This window comes from Hylaeus volcanicus, unplaced genomic scaffold (assembly GCF_026283585.1).
Source record: "Hylaeus volcanicus isolate JK05 unplaced genomic scaffold, UHH_iyHylVolc1.0_haploid 12237, whole genome shotgun sequence".
In the NCBI taxonomy this organism is placed as follows: Eukaryota; Metazoa; Arthropoda; class Insecta; order Hymenoptera; family Colletidae; genus Hylaeus; species Hylaeus volcanicus.
The window spans coordinates 137,142-152,631 of record NW_026533172.1 but is presented as its reverse complement, the minus strand read 5'-3'; the positions used below and the strand labels follow the sequence as shown (position 1 = coordinate 152,631).

At 30.1% G+C, this 15,490-nt stretch overlaps 5 protein-coding genes across 15 annotated transcripts; 2 read left to right on the top strand and 3 right to left on the bottom strand.

Annotated features, from left to right (window-relative positions):
- Positions 1-388: 388 nt before the first annotated feature.
- LOC128883730 (polypeptide N-acetylgalactosaminyltransferase 14-like) lies at positions 389-3,015 on the bottom strand. Its single transcript, XM_054136390.1, has 9 exons — positions 2,363-3,015; positions 2,051-2,291; positions 1,899-1,997; positions 1,723-1,847; positions 1,360-1,623; positions 1,126-1,291; positions 805-1,037; positions 563-740; positions 389-517 (listed from the first exon to the last, which is right to left on the bottom strand). The coding sequence occupies exons 1-9, from the start codon at positions 3,013-3,015 to the stop codon at positions 440-442; spliced, it is 2,037 nt and encodes a 678-aa protein (XP_053992365.1). The 3' UTR covers positions 389-439.
- A 449-nt stretch (positions 3,016-3,464) lies between these two features.
- On the top strand, positions 3,465-7,832 carry LOC128884196 (ER lumen protein-retaining receptor-like). 9 transcript variants are annotated; one of them, XM_054137370.1, is made up of 11 exons: positions 5,441-5,581; positions 5,636-5,783; positions 5,886-5,973; positions 6,044-6,178; positions 6,231-6,323; positions 6,371-6,436; positions 6,491-6,600; positions 6,650-6,727; positions 6,779-6,847; positions 6,907-6,951; positions 7,016-7,832. In XM_054137370.1, the coding sequence occupies exons 4-11, from the start codon at positions 6,088-6,090 to the stop codon at positions 7,124-7,126; spliced, it is 663 nt and encodes a 220-aa protein (XP_053993345.1). In that variant the 5' UTR covers positions 5,441-5,581; positions 5,636-5,783; positions 5,886-5,973; positions 6,044-6,087; the 3' UTR covers positions 7,127-7,832. The 9 variants fall into 8 exon arrangements, 4 of the variants coding, with proteins under 4 accessions (XP_053993342.1, XP_053993343.1, XP_053993345.1 ...); XM_054137369.1 differs by having other exon boundaries at positions 5,886-6,178; XR_008459275.1 differs by lacking the exons at positions 6,231-6,323; positions 6,371-6,436; positions 6,491-6,600; ... (2 more) ...; positions 6,907-6,951; positions 7,016-7,832 and adding exons at positions 3,465-4,139; positions 4,189-4,470; positions 4,586-4,905; positions 4,977-5,097; positions 5,144-5,258 and having other exon boundaries at positions 5,423-5,581; positions 6,044-6,069.
- Positions 7,833-7,951: 119 nt separating this feature from the next.
- Positions 7,952-10,118, bottom strand: LOC128884195 (uncharacterized). Of its 2 annotated transcripts, none has more exons than XM_054137365.1 (3): positions 9,592-10,118; positions 8,613-9,534; positions 7,952-8,560 (listed from the first exon to the last, which is right to left on the bottom strand). In XM_054137365.1, exons 1-3 carry the CDS (start codon positions 9,967-9,969, stop codon positions 8,199-8,201), a joined length of 1,662 nt encoding a protein of 553 aa, XP_053993340.1. In that variant the 5' UTR covers positions 9,970-10,118; the 3' UTR covers positions 7,952-8,198. The 2 variants fall into 2 exon arrangements, with proteins under 2 accessions (XP_053993340.1, XP_053993341.1); XM_054137366.1 differs by having other exon boundaries at positions 8,619-9,534.
- Positions 10,119-10,480: 362 nt separating this feature from the next.
- Positions 10,481-14,220, top strand: LOC128884194 (uncharacterized). Its single transcript, XM_054137364.1, has 3 exons — positions 10,481-12,121; positions 12,178-12,259; positions 12,448-14,220. The coding sequence occupies exons 1-3, from the start codon at positions 11,078-11,080 to the stop codon at positions 13,872-13,874; spliced, it is 2,553 nt and encodes an 850-aa protein (XP_053993339.1). The 5' UTR covers positions 10,481-11,077; the 3' UTR covers positions 13,875-14,220.
- Positions 14,221-14,306: 86 nt separating this feature from the next.
- LOC128884198 (uncharacterized) lies at positions 14,307-15,436 on the bottom strand. 2 transcript variants are annotated; one of them, XM_054137373.1, is made up of 5 exons: positions 15,136-15,436; positions 15,020-15,089; positions 14,878-14,976; positions 14,508-14,825; positions 14,307-14,445 (listed from the first exon to the last, which is right to left on the bottom strand). In XM_054137373.1, exons 1-5 carry the CDS (start codon positions 15,261-15,263, stop codon positions 14,380-14,382), a joined length of 681 nt encoding a protein of 226 aa, XP_053993348.1. In that variant the 5' UTR covers positions 15,264-15,436; the 3' UTR covers positions 14,307-14,379. The 2 variants fall into 2 exon arrangements, with proteins under 2 accessions (XP_053993348.1, XP_053993347.1); XM_054137372.1 differs by having other exon boundaries at positions 14,361-14,825.
- Between the last annotated feature and the right edge of the window lie 54 nt (positions 15,437-15,490).

The window sequence follows — 15,490 nt, the reverse complement described above, 5'->3', positions numbered from 1 at the left end:
ACCATGCGACACAAATACAAGTGATTTTAAAAGTTTTTTGTGGAATGATACCACTGACAATGCAGTGAAAACAACAAAAGGTTCAAATTTTCGTTACTTACTTGTTGGTCCCTATGATTCAATGCTATGCTGGCATGTCAAAATGCAAAAAAGAAAAATTAAAGGGAACGTTGTAGGTGTCACACAAACTAGCGACGCTTCTATAGGACTCCTCACGCTACTGTCGCCTGTCATCATGTCCATATTAGACGTTTCGGAAGCAACAAAATATATTTATTTACAAACTAACACACTTTGTATTGTTAGTTTAATTCTTATCTTTGGTTATATTGTTCTTCTCTTATTTGTTTTATTTTTTTTTAATTAAGGTTTTACAAAAATAAATAAAAAAAAAGTAACATTAAATGTGAAGTATCATTGTCAATTAAAATAATTTTTTCTAAAAAGAGATGTTCCAATAAGGAATGATCCATGAATTTGCAGATGAACAAGAAGCAAGCTTAACCAATGAAGATAACTAAAAATAAATGCAATATACAAGAACCTATTTGAAAAACCTTACCTCAGGGTTCGCTGCTAGGCATGAAGGGATACGTATGCGTTGGACATGTGAAGGGACAAATTGTAATTTGTCATCAATCTTCCACATAGCTTTGACTTTAGAACATGGCTGCAAAATAATTCCTTTGGATACACATAAAGTTGGATCACTTAATAAATGAATATGCGCTGAATAGCTTCTAAAAATATATTAAAAAGAGTTTCAATAGATTTCTTAATCTATTCATGGTATGAAAAACCTACTCTTTTAAAGAAAAAAACATTTGATGAGTGTTACCCTCTTTGCATGGCGCAACGAATAGAGCACTTTTGGGTTTTAACGAATTGACTGTCAAACAATAAGACGGCGAATCATGGTGTTTTATAAAACCCAAGAATTTCAAATCATCCAGGCTAGAAATTTTTAAATATGGTGCAATATTTTTAATGAACCATTGAAAATCATGACATTTCAGATTCTTTTTGCTATCAAAAACCTACACATTCAAAAAATTTAATTCATTGCTTTTATAAGCAAAAAAGGTTTATGTTGAAAAACTGGCTAAAGTTTTTATTTTTCCACACCGTTTTAACGCCACTTCTTTCACTTGGTACAGTAAGAATCGGAAACATATTTGTCTCAGTAATCAGTCGATCCGTTATAACTTTAAATTCGTCGAGCCAAATTTGAGAAATTTCTCGGCGGCTTGATCTATCAATGCTTTCTTCCATTGGATCATTCTCGAAATCACTAAGTCAACCATCCACCACAAGAAAAAAAAAATAACATGGACGTTCGCATTCAAAATAAAAACTAACTTTTCTGGTGCAGTTGAATACACTACAGAACAAGGAACACATACTACAGATCCTCTACATTCCCATGAGCGTATTGACAGTTCAATATGTTCATTGGAAAAGTACTCTTTATTAATATCAAAATTTCCCAAAATATCGAACCATTGTTTGTTCATTGCATAAACAGTTTCTGAAGATATAGATGAATTAATAGTTTTCGTTTCGGGTAGCTGTTCAAGCATCTCAGGAAACGACCTCAGATTCCATCCCAACCGATAAGAACACCTATGTTGATGACAATACGTAACTTTTCAAAAACTGTCAAAAATGCGTAATGGTCCAAAACTCTTTATGGTTTTTCAATGTCTATTATTTCTAACGTACTGATGATATTTTGTTTTTAAAAAGGAAAACGTTTTTTTACTAATGTGTTGTATTTGAGGAAAAACAAGACTACGCGGGTTATGATGTAATGTATATAAAATCGGCTCAAGCCATTGGTGTCCTACCTTAAAAGTTATAAAGAATTAAAAACAATAACAAGAAGAAAACAAAAATACTTCGACACCAGGATCGATAAAAACAACGATTGGAGAAACGGCTAAATGAAACGCATTACGACGGCCAAAAAACTTATTTTTTCTGTGTAATGAACTCATCTACACCCCATTTTGAAACAAATGATATCAATTCGTTATGATACGTTGCTTACATATTTGACTTTAGGAAGACTGCGTGTATACTCTTCTAAAAAATCAACACTGTTATAAAGAGTGCTAAACATGCCTGTAGTAACGATAATAATTTCACCCAATAATGGTGGTGGAGTTCTGTTTAATATTGAATGAATTGTGCGAAGTATCATTGAAATAGGCTGATTGACAATAGAGATAACAACAGATGCGTAAGTTAAATTTTGTATGGAATATTGCTCCAATTTGCATGTGTTCGACCTACACAAATGTTGTTATTATAATTTTTTTTCCTAGTTAATGTTTTAATCAACACTAACATATTTAACTACCTATGATCTGGTACGTCGCGTTCTATAGGAGTCATGTTTGAAATCTGATAAAAACTTTGATTACTTTGCCGAGAAGTGTTTTCGGGAGAAAACATTGGTTTGAATGTTTTATGGGAAAGGCCAATAGCCCCATGGAAATGAAACTGATCTATATAAGGAAAGACTGCCAGAGTATTCATATACTGGTTAAAAAAAGGAAGAGTTTTTTTTTTTTTTTTTAAAAACGTATCAAGATCATTAAGAGGTATTTCTGATGGAAACCATTTCACCATCTCAGTTTTATTAAAATAATAAGGAAAAACTTTTTCGTCCGACATGAATGTCCATGCTAGTACATTTAATTCATCTGGTCCGAATGCAGTTGACTTATTCAACGATATGTTATATTGAGAATACTTTTCTAAAAAATTTGGTACAACATTCCACTGACTTGTTTCTTCATGTGATGTACGTTGATGAACACTTTCATCGATTTCTGCAAAGTCATCTTTGGATTTGATCTTATATATAATTTCACGGTTAAACGCATTACTCCCTGAAAGACCTTTGTGTGTTAAGTTAAAAGTGTAAAAGAATAAGGAAACCTGTAGAATACCCCAAAAAAAAATTATTAAAACAAGAAAAAATGTTAATATTTTGATATGAGGCTTCATTTTTAGAAAATGTTGATAATTCCCTAATGATTAAAATCTAAAAAAAATCTAAAAAAAATTTAAAAAAAATCGATTAGTAATTTAAGAAAAAAAGTATAACATATTTTGATATATTTTTTTAAAAAAACTACCGAGTATCCACTTATTACATATGTCACCGTATGTCTAGAAATACTTTTACAATCTCTCTTGTATGTTGTTGGTTTCTTTTTTTTTTTACAATTAAAATCAAAGCCTATTTTAATATGTAATCTAAATAATAATTCATCGTATTAAAATCGCAGAGGTCTGCATGTTTTTTTCGCTTGCATGGTAGATTCATGTTTTCTTTTTTTTACCATCAAAATTATTTTTTATTTCTTAACTTAAATTTCTTTATATATTGAAAAATTATTTAAAAAAAAATGTTTTCTGTGACTATACAACGTTTGAACTTTTTTTTTTAAAGTTAAAATGATGAAAGACAAAATTTAAGAACCTTCAAATAATGTAGGCAACACAAAAACAGAGTTGGATTTTCCCTTTTTACTGTGAAATTTTTTAATTGAATTCTAAATGACTTCTCATCACGACTACGTCACAATTGATTATAACTCACTCGATTTTTGTAACGAAATCGAGCATTTACGTTCGCATTATTCTGCAGTCATAACTAATCCGTATGAAAAATCTTTTGAAACAAAAAACACACTTTCTTTTTTATGTACGCTTGTGTTAAAACCACACCCGTCATCTTTACAACAATGTTGGCCTTATGGTGTCCTGTATGAGCTAACATATTCGTATAATTTGCTACCAAATAGTAATTTTGTGACTCCTCAAACTTTTTGTCGTTTATCAGCTCTCTATGATAACTATTATATTACCGTTGATTTAAATTGTAAAGAAACCCTTTTAAAAAATTCATTTTTAAACCATTCAAGTTTTCTTTTTTATTCTGCATTACAACATGTTTCCAATTCAACAATATGCGTCTATGAAGCCCTACAACACTTTCATAAACAAATGGATAAAGTGTTTGAAATATTTCAAAAGCAGGAACCAAATCAATATTCGTTATTTATGGAAAAAAATTCGTCTTTATGTGTTGCTTCAGTTAAGTGGACTCAAGAAGAACAAAAAAGGTAGCGCTTTTACTTGGTAGTGTCGTTTACAGTACAATGTAAATTTTAGGTTAGAAGAGGCCTTAGCTTGTTATACTTCTATTCAGGATAGTAAAGTGAAATGGAAAGCAGTATCAGATTATGTATCTCAACATTCATCTTATCGTTCGCCAAAACAATGCGCTCAACAGTTTATTGAATGCCGTGAATTGCTTCAAATAAAAAAAAAATGTGTTCTAAAAGAAACAATAAAAGAAGATATTGTCAAGTGTCAAGACTCCTTAACTAAATGTATAATTTTACAACAAATGGAAATGAAGGATGTTTTTTTATTATATATTTCTGTATTACGGTATGTTCATCTATTGAATTCCAAAATGTTTTGTCTCTACAGTTTAAAAAAATATTATTGATAAAACTCATCTATAACAAATTGTTTTACCTTTTTTTTTTGTTTAAAACAAAAGCGTTCAAGGAATATGTGTTAAATGTCATAAACCTTGCGATATGGAATTAAAATTTCAATCAAATAATCCATTGAATACAAACGCATCCTCCAATTTCTTAACGATGGGAGAACGTTCGAAAACATGCAAAACAACATTTTGTTCCAAATGTTCATCCCAACATTTACTAACAGCAACTGTTGAACCCGTAACACAACAAGAAGCTATTTTGGCTCGGTATGATACAAAAGGATTTCGAGTTTCAAGTGTTATGCCTTTTGATATTTACACGGAATGTGGTTCTTGCTCCCAATCCCTACTATGTCAAAACGTTTTAGCAAGTAACCTTGTTATTCAAATTTATCCCTATGTGAAATTCATGGTGCTCAAATTTTTTTTTTTTTTCAATAAGGAGTTTGTCGTAAAATTCAATGTTCATCGTGTTTTCGCACGTCCCATTTCTTCTTTGAGTCCATTCACGTAGACGATGCAATTCCATGTCCCATATTACCAAGACATTTTAAACAACACTCGTATATATTTTTTTCTTATTATTTTTTTAATTTACTTTTCTTCTAGTAAAATCAAACCGGAAGTTTTATCCATTAAAATCAATACACCCTTACCACTTAATGGCGCGTGTCAGCATTATAAAAAATCATTTCGTTGGTTACGCTTTCCTTGTTGTGGAAAGGTAGGATTTTTATTTTGGGTAACACAAAAATGTGTTTTAAATTTGTTATAAGTAACATGCCCTTTTATCTTTTAAAACATTTTTCTACTTCATTTAAAAGAACATTTTCTTTTTTTTAAACACATAAAAAGATATAACAATGTTCAGTGCACTTATTTTTTTAGGTATTTCCGTGCGATTTATGTCATAATGCAAATACAGATCATAAATGTGAATGGGCGAACCGGATGATTTGTGGTCACTGTAGTCGAGAGCAACAGTACTCCAATAAACCATGTGTTTGTGGGGGAAGTTTACAACAAGGAAAATCTTCTCATTGGGAGGTAGTTAACTGTGTTACCTTATTATAAAAAACAAAGAATATGGATTGTTATTAGGGAGGGAAAGGATGTCGAAACACTGTTTTAATGAATCGTCACGATTCTAAAAAGTATAAAGGGTTAACAAAAACAAAACCTAAGCCCTAAATTATAATAATGAGAGGGCACCTTTGAACTAATTGCAGAATGATTGGGTGTTTGATGCGTACGTAACACTGAATAAAAAAATAAGTTATTTTGTTTAACAAGAAACATTTGTACACATATAGATGAAAAGATAACCATGCAAATGAAACTGTGTCAACAGATATCAAACGTTTCGATGCAACTCAAATAAACTCTGAATCCTGTGTATTCATTTTTTAACTCCAATCAATTGTAAAACAACATAAAAGGTTGGCGATTGTCCTGGTTTCTTGAGTTTGTTAAATCATACGTTTCAAGTATAAAAAAACTTTTTTTTAGTCTCAGACCTTTTCTAGCAAAAATATATTTTTTTAAACAATACTATGAATATTTTTCGATTCATCGGAGATTTACTTCATGTTTTAATTACTTTACTTTTATTATGGAAATTAAAGAAAAGTAAAAATTGTATAGGTAATCTAGAAAACTAGAACATTAGCATGACTTTAAATCATTTGTTTCCTAGGCATTTCTTGTCGAATGCAAGAGGTTTATTTGATAGTTTTCCTCACACGTTACGTTGATTTGTTTTGGAGTTTCGTTTCCATTTACAACACCTGTAATTTTAAATATCTTTTCCTATAACCTTCATTGTCCATACTTTAGGTATGAAAATCATTCTTATAACAACAACAGCCTATCTTATCTACTTAATGCGATTTCAAGCGCCTAGTAATTTAATTTATTTAAAAAAACAAAATTTAATGCAATATAATCTTTTAAAAGCTAATCAGACCTATGATCGCCACGCAGATAGATTTCAATATCTCTATTATTTAGTCATACCTTCTGCTATTTTAGCAGTGGCTTGGCCTTCTCGTTATCATCTTGTCGATGTAAGATTAATACTGCGTATTTAAAATGTCTATGTAAACCATTTATTAGATATTATGGACTTTCTCCATTTGGCTTGAAAGCGGAGCTATCCTTCCTCAATTGGTTCTCTTACAACAACTTAGAGAAGTAACCAAATGATTATTAAGTTTTTTTTTGCAAGCTTGGGTTTTTTCAAAGGTTGAAAATTTAACTTCTCATTATGTCGCAACAATGGGATTATATCGACTTTTTTATGTTCTTAATTGGGTAACAGTTTTTTTTTTTTTTAACTATTTTTGCGTGAATCACATCATTTCTATTGCTAGATTTATCGTTATAAAACTGAAAAATTTTATCATCCCGTTGCGTGGGTAATTTTCAAAAAAAATATTTTAAAGAAACCAGCTTGTTAATTCTTTTTTTTATATTTCTTAGGTGGCAGGAGCCGTTCAAGTCGCTCTATATTTAGACTTTTTTTATTATTATATTATAAGCCGGTTGCAAGGAAGCAAATTAGTATTACCAGTTGTTAATACAGGAATCTAGAACAAAATATTTGAAACGAAATATTTTCAAATTTCTTCTTGTAAAACTACAAGTCAACCAGGAATGAAATTTCATAACATCCTATTGTTTTCTTTATTAAATCAAAAATGTGTGCATTTAACGATGATTCTATTTATAATTTTTTCTTCAACCACATACATTTCACCGTTTCCATTCAACATATCGACCAATAATTCAAGCTGATGATTTATTTTTTATTAGATACTAAAACACAACTTGAATAAAACTTGAGCATACTTAAAATGGTTAATTTGTCTTGATAAAAAATTATGTTTTCACAAAAAAAAAAAAAATGGTTACTTTCTACGTTACCAGTCAACATTATTTTTTGACATTGATAAACAATTTTTCACGGCCTACAAGAAATGACTCGTTTTAAATGATTAAGCTTATTTCTCGATTAATACTAGTTGAAAGATTTATTCATTTTAAAAATAATACATTAGTTGAATCTTGTTTTGCTTTTTAATCTATTCTTTTTAAAATAATTATTTAAAAAAATGATACATAAAAAATAAAATAACGTTGTACCTTAACAAAAATTAAAAACGTTAATTTGTTTTTGTCCTGAACCTCGTAGTTGTGTTAAACTTGACGTGAAAAAAGCTTCATGAAAAAAAATAAGTTGATGTTTTTTGTACATTTTCCTTACAGTAAGCACTTCGTCGGTGTACACTGCTTTATTTTACCTAGAGCAAAATTTTTTATTTTCTGCCCAGCTAAATTGTGTTAAATTTTTTTAAAAAAAATTTAGCAATATTTAATATGCATTACACGGTCAAAGCGTCTTGGAATAAAAAAAAATCGCGCACCAGGTTTTTTTTGTTAACATGTTTAAAAAATCAAAACAATGGAAGTAAGTTGATTCAAACAAGTCAAGTTTTATGACCACCTTTTCTTTCCACGGCATTAAAAATTTTTTACTTATTCTATATCTATTGAAAAACACAAAAAACTATAAATGGTTTTTTAATACTAAAACTCTTAATAAAGTACACTCAAAAAGTTTCCTTAATAGGCTTATTTATAAAAAATGTGATGCAGCCAGTTGTTACGCCGCGAGTTGACGATAAAATTTCACATGCTGTTCATATACATTCAAGACATACTCAGAGACAACAGCATCTCCCTTTGCACTTCGTAGTTCATTACATTTATTGCATCGAAAACGACGAGGGTAATTGACATTACCACATCTTTGGCATCCCCAATTACCATTTTTTCCTCGCAAAATTGATGTTACTGTTTTTTCATCATTTAAATGAATACATAAAGGATCCCCATACACTTTTAAAAAACTGCTAGGATTCTTGAACTCTTCGGGATGTGCAAGAACAATAGGCGCACCACTTTTTCTTCCTCGACACGTGACGGGTTCTTTCTCTAAAGAAACTCCTGGAAATGTTAAAGTTTCTATATAAACACATTTCAATACAAATTTCTAAAAGAAGAACATATGGCATACTCTTACGGTAAGAACTTTTGGCCTTGGTTTTTTGTAGGGTATGTGATGAATCGAGTAAACTTTTTTTGCAGCTCCCAACGTAAGGTGGCTTTGTTGACTGTTTATGTAAACGAGATACTGAAGTATTGGAGGTATTAACAAGAGTCGAGAATGTTGAGGAAGGAAAATGTCCATGAGAGTCAAAGAATGGTTTGGAATTAGGAGTTTCTGTGAAAGCACCTAAAGTTTTTGTATCATTTTGTGGATAAGGATATTTTGAGAACATGTCTGTGTTTTGTTTTTCACTCGGAATAGCTTTTTTTTCATAACGGTCCATAAAAAAGAAATCATTGTCCAGGAGAGGATTGTTTTTACTATTCAATTCCTTTTTATACGTATTCCCAAACCAAGGCATCTTCATTGAACACCCATTTAAATTCTCCACTATAGGTATTGTTACACCAAACAATGCCTTTTTCTCCTTACACCTCTCTTTGTCAAAAAAAGATACCTTTCTAGCTTGAGTCTGTGAAACGGGTTGAATTGAGGCTAAACTTTCAAATAAGGTAGTATTCTCTTGCTCTTTCGAATACAGAAATGAATGTATTAATGGTGAATCATTATTGGGTACATCGTATTCTGAAAATTCATTCCAATGTGGATTGAGTGAAGACCAAGGTTGACCTTTGACAGTTGTTTCCCTGATAACTATCGGATCAGTATCGCTTGAAAGAGATTCAAGTGTTTGTAACGCATTCATTTTTGTTCTTTCTTGAAAAGAATAATTTTTATAAAAAGAAGAATGATTCATGTCATCTGCATCCGACATGGATATAAGGTCACAAGATGGCCAGATAGTAGAGGAGGGTTTGGAGGACGTGTCGCTTGTGTGGGAGTTAATCCATAATCCTAAGTCATCACTCGATGCTGAATTACTACACATCTAAAACCGTACAACAAACACTCTTGTTACAAAAGATGAAATGAAAAAAATTCATACCGTGGAAAATGTTGCTTGTGTTGATGGTAAAGACTTTTTCAAATCTAAAAAAGACTCTATGGATGCCTTTTTTCTTTGTGATTTAAGATCCTCCAACATTTGTGTCGCGGAATCTAATTCAGAAAAATTGAAACAATATTCTTTAGGATGAATTGAGCAAGTTTGTTGTGGAAAATTTAAACATAACGCATTGTTTTTGCAACAGTCAGAAATCAAGTGACCGCAAATTTCATCACTCAAAAGGTAAGGGTCATGATTGACACGAAAAGTGTCTGAGACGTGACGTCTTTTGGGTGTCGACGACAGATGTGGTTCAGACACAATATAAGTAGTGTCAAATTTTGAATCATTTCGACTCGAGTGACATTGATTCTCCATATCTTTCTATGTTTTTTACAAAAGCTTATGATTTAAACAAAATTACAAAGTGAACTCAAATTTTTTTGACGAAATTCAAGAGAAAGCAAAAATTTTTTAAAATAATTCACTAAAAAAAAAGAAAAAATCCTATTATGTATTGTTATAATAAAACTAAAAGAGAGAGAGAGAGAGATAGTAACACATATATCGAAGTGTATTATCAGAGAGAGTAAGAGGGTGGGAATGAGATCAAGACAAAGTTATGATGTTATTAAAGAAAAATTAAAGGACTTTGAAAAAAAAAAAAATTCACTGAAAAAAAAAGTATTGAACAAAAAAAATCACAACGAATTGTATTACTTCCTTTTTGATACAATGTTTTCGACACTATTGTAACATTTTTTTTTATCGTGTATGTGACATGAAGAAAAAAAGCGAGCTCTCGGATTATTTTGACGAGACTTCAAAAAACAGTGAAAGAAGTGCATTAAAACGTTTTCTTGAATAATTATTTATTTGACGTAATATGCAACCAGGTGGCTTTCAATCAAGAATCGCATTGAGTTAAGAAATTTACAATTTTTTTTTGGTTCACTAAACTAACCATTGAAATATGGCGAGAGTATCAGTCTAGCTAAGATTTTAATAGGAAAGACTTAGCAGAAAGAATTGCTGTTGTTTACATGAAATCAACATGATACCCTTTTTTTGTAAAAAGATGAGAGTATTTTTAACTATTGTATTTAAATAAAACTTTTGGTTGCTTTGTTCTTCTTGTAATGTACTACCGTGTTTTCGGTAACGATTTCACCACGAATCCTTCACTGCATGCGCGCAAAAAAAATTCATGATCAGTTTAAATTTTGAGTTCAATAAAAATTTTAATGACAATTTTCTTTTTACAAGCATAATTTGTCGTTGTAAATGAAAATTATTAGTTTTTTTGTTAAACGAAATATTTTTTTATTAAAAAAAAATTATATTTGATAGTTTTTTTTTTATCTTTTTCTTTTTTTTTCATTCATGTAGGTAATCTTTAAAATCTTTATAAAAATAAGTGACATTTTTTTTAAAAGAATTCCTTTATTCAATTGAATTTTACTAAAATTGCGATTCCATCTAAGTCATGACACTATCATGCGTTGATTTTTGTTGTGAATGCCAGAATGAGTACATATTACAGGCTGTTAATTTTATAGCAGAAGAAAAGGATTTCATTGTTATAGTAGGGTCATCCAATTCAGGAAAAACCACATTAGTTGAATGTTTATCAGGACGTCCAAAAAATTTTTGTAGTACGTCGGGGCGAATTCTTATAGATGGGTTGACTGCGACACCCGCTAAATTAAAAAAATATTGCCGCTTTGTTCATTCAAAACAAGTTTTACTTCCTCATGTAACCGTTTTAGAGACTTTGAGAGTGTTCGCTAAACTCACATTATCCCATTTGTCAATAAGTCAACAAAATGTTCGTATTCAAACTGTTTTAAAGCAATTAGGTTTAAATCATCGTCAAGATACACTTATAGGTGGTGTATGGCATAAAGGTTTAAGTACAGGAGAACAACGGCGTGTTCAAATTGCTATATCATTATTATCGAATCCTAAAGTTTTAATTTTAGATGATTGTATAACAGGTCTAGATACATATACAGCATTAGAATTGATTATATCACTTAGAAATTTGGCATTGTCCGGTTGTACTGTTATTTGTACATTATCTCAAATTACCTCACCTATCCTTTCTCTAATTGATAAAGTTATTGTTTTAGCCTATGGTCGTATCATTTATAATGGGAAAATTCTAGAATTACCTCAACATTTACGTACATTGAAAATTTTTTGCCATGAAAATATCAATTGTTTAAATTTCCTCTTTGATATAGTAACTTACGAAAACAGTACTTCGTTTGAGTCATATATGTCCCTTCATTCCACACCTTACGTTCCGACGTTTTCTTCCATTCCTGTCAATTTTTTGTTTGAAGGTTTTCGAAAATCTGAGTTATCGCGCGTTATTAATGAAGCAATTCGTTTAAATCAATTTGTTGATCCTCGTTATGTTGATCATATTGTACCCTTAAATGCATCTAACACAGCAGTGACACTGTCTAAAAAATGTTGGTCTTCACTTAAAAAGTCTTATGCTGAAACGTGTATTTTATCTAGTGTAAGTAAAAATAAAACCACAAGTATAATTTTTTTCTTTTTGTCATTCATCTCCAGAGATTTTTTAAAAACAATTTTCGGTCTCCTAGTGTATATTTTTCTATTTTTTTCATGAACATACTACAAAGTTTATTTCTTGGTAGGATCTAGATATTAGTAGTAGTAATAGTAATTCTCTTAGTGATCGATCAACGATCTCTTGGTAATAGTTTTTTTTTTTAAAGTATGTTCTTTTAAATTACTCAAAACAACCTAATGCTTGGCTTGATTATATTTATAACAACTTTATAACATTGTTTTTTTTTTTTTCTTGTGTATATGTGTAAGGTATTATTTTCTGGCAATTATTATCGGGTATTCCTAAAACAAAACCTTTCTCAGTTGATTTCTCACAAATACGTAAAAATTCCATATCGAAGATGTTGGTGGACGGTATTCATGGTGATCAACCTTTTCTTGATAGTTTGACAATTGGTGTGGATGGACGTTCGAGTCAACCGTTGTTGAGTTTTTTAAATTCAACTGATACAATAAATTATATTCATGCTTTAATTTCATGCGCGTCATTACAATCTGACTTTCTTAAAAAATATCCCTCTTTTGGTATAGGGCGACAAGAAGATTGGACTAGTGATTTAAGATTACAGCGTTTAACAAAACCAAGAGAAGTGTTGTATAATTTCATAACACTATTTCAGTCAGTGATTGAACTAAGAAACGATATGACAAAAGATTGGGATCCTAATAAAGATAACATAGAATTTTGGACTACGTTTTATTTAAAAACTAATGAAAATTTTATTGCGCCCTATAGATTTTGTGTTAATATATTAAAAAAAGAAACGGGAACGCGTCATGAGAAAAAAAAAAACCGAAATCTTTTTTCATTTGAAGAAGTTAGTTTTTATGAAATGATAAACTCTGTTATTGGATGGTGGTCTTCTCCATTGTTGTATTCTTTACGACATTATATGCTCCATATGGCAGATTGTCATCAACCTCAATGTCAGTCCATGTTCACTTTTCTAACGTTTTTAAAACAATCTTGGAAAGATTTAAACGTTACCGTGAGGTCTTTATTGAGTGTTTGTGGTTGCTTATTTTTTGTTGTGGCTACTCTTGGTTTCTCTACCTTTGACGTTCTTTTAACATTTCCACGCGAAAAAGATTTATTTTCAACTGAAATTGAAAACGGATTTTATATGTCGATAAGTTATTTTTTAGCTCGTAATTTTGCTGATTTACCTTTTCAAATTCTACCAAGTTTTGTGTCCTTAACCATTTTTTATTTCATGGCAGGTTTAGGTACAACAATCGCTCATTATTTTTTTTTTATCCTAATATGCATTGGAATTATATTTGCTGCTTATGGGTTAGGATATTTCATGTCTTTTTCATGTCCATCTATTGAAATTTCAATGCTGGTGACCCCATTTATTTTAATCATCTTTTTAACACTTGCCGGTTTTGTATTACGTGATGAAAATATTCCATCGTGGCTTCGTTTTTTGGATTTGTTTAATTTTTATAAATGGGGTTTCTTTTCTCTTATTATCAATCAATTTCCTCTTATTAAAGGCGGTCATTTCGGTGTTCTTCCTAATACCCTACCAAGGCTTGTATCTGGAGTGTTTACTGAAAATCTTTTTAACACCATTCTTATTGTTTACAGTATAGGATTTCTTTATCGATTTTTAGGGTATATTGTACTACTCATTCGAATGCAACCTGATTGGTTAGGCACATTTCCTTAATCAAAATATTTCTCAAACGCTTGGACGGCAAATCAACAATCTTTAACAATGTCTTAATATGTTGGAATATTGCTGCTATCCAACGCGTCCTAAAAATGGCTTATTAAAATACGTAGAGTATTTGAACTTTTCATACTTTATATTTTTTTTTTTAACTACCTATAACAGTATTTTCGTTTTTTTTGTTAAAAAAAAAATGCTAATAATATTGTGTTTGTTAAAAGTTTAAATAATTCCGTGTGTTTTTGAACATGGTATGTTTAGTTTTTCTTAAGATGGTTAATAAAAACCAAATCTTGTACAAGTCTGCTATTAAACATGATGAAAAAAAATACTTCCTTTACTAGTAATAAATATATTCATTGGTTATTTTGATTTTCGACTGATAAATGTCTATTAATTAAAAAAAAAATATTCTTGGATTGTCGTTTAAAAAACAAAAAAGATTAACGATATTCTTTTATTTCACATGACAATTTGTCTAAAGTTACAAATGAAAAAAATCCTATGTTTTTCTTTTAAAACAAAAAAATTTCATAATACGATGAAAGACTGAACGACAAAAAGTGTTCTGCGTGGAAAAAAAGCATTTTGTGGATTGAAAAAAAAAAAAAATTGACTTTTTTTACTTACCTTATTTGAATCTGGATTTTGACAGATGAAACTTTTTCTTGGTTCAGTATGAAAACGTGAGAAATTGTCTTTTTTTGGTAATTTTTCTTTTTGATCTTCACGTATTGACTCTAATACTAATGAATCAGCAATCTTTGAACTAATCAATTTTTCCCGATGAGTCGAGACGTTCATACATAGTTGCTTTGTTTCTTTGTTTTTCAATGCTTCATCAAGGGCTTTTTGCAAAATAGCTTGCAAAGAGTATAAGCGATCAAAACAAACGTTAGGTGAAAGAATGAAATTTTGAGACGATTGTAAAATCAATTGTGATGATGTCTTATGAAAAAAAAAATTCTAATAATTTTTAACATTTCCATTCATAACTGACCCCTTTTTGAGAATCACAAAAAGATTCATTTTTTATGAAATAACACGCGGAAAAAATTCTGTCAATTAAAAGGTCATCGAGAGCTCCATTTAATCTTATCTAAAAATAAAACTATGCGGTTGAACTCAAAATAAAAAATTACTTTTGATATAAATGTTTCGCTTTCCGTGTTAATAGATTGATATTTTGTATTCAATGAATACGTCGTCACGCTACAAGGAACAATGAATTAAATGGAGAATGGTTAAAGTTTTGTACTTGACTAAAATTTTTTTCAATGTTGTTAAAAATGTTTTTTTTTGAGTTTCTGATAAACCACTTTGCAGTACAATGTTAATACAAGTTTGAAACTCAGAATCATTTGAGCTATTCAACGAAGGGTCCATAAACGTTGATAAGATAATATTCGAAAATGTAACGCACACATGGCCATTTTCAACAATTAATCCTGTAGTATCAGTTTTTGTTTATTTTTTAATTTGTAATGTTATAATATACTATACAAAAACGTTAAACTCTTATCAGTCAGGTTACAAAAACTTTTCTTAGAGTAACAACGTGTCTTAGAGTAGGGATTGTCAGATAATCCTTTTTGTTTTTTATGTTAAAATGT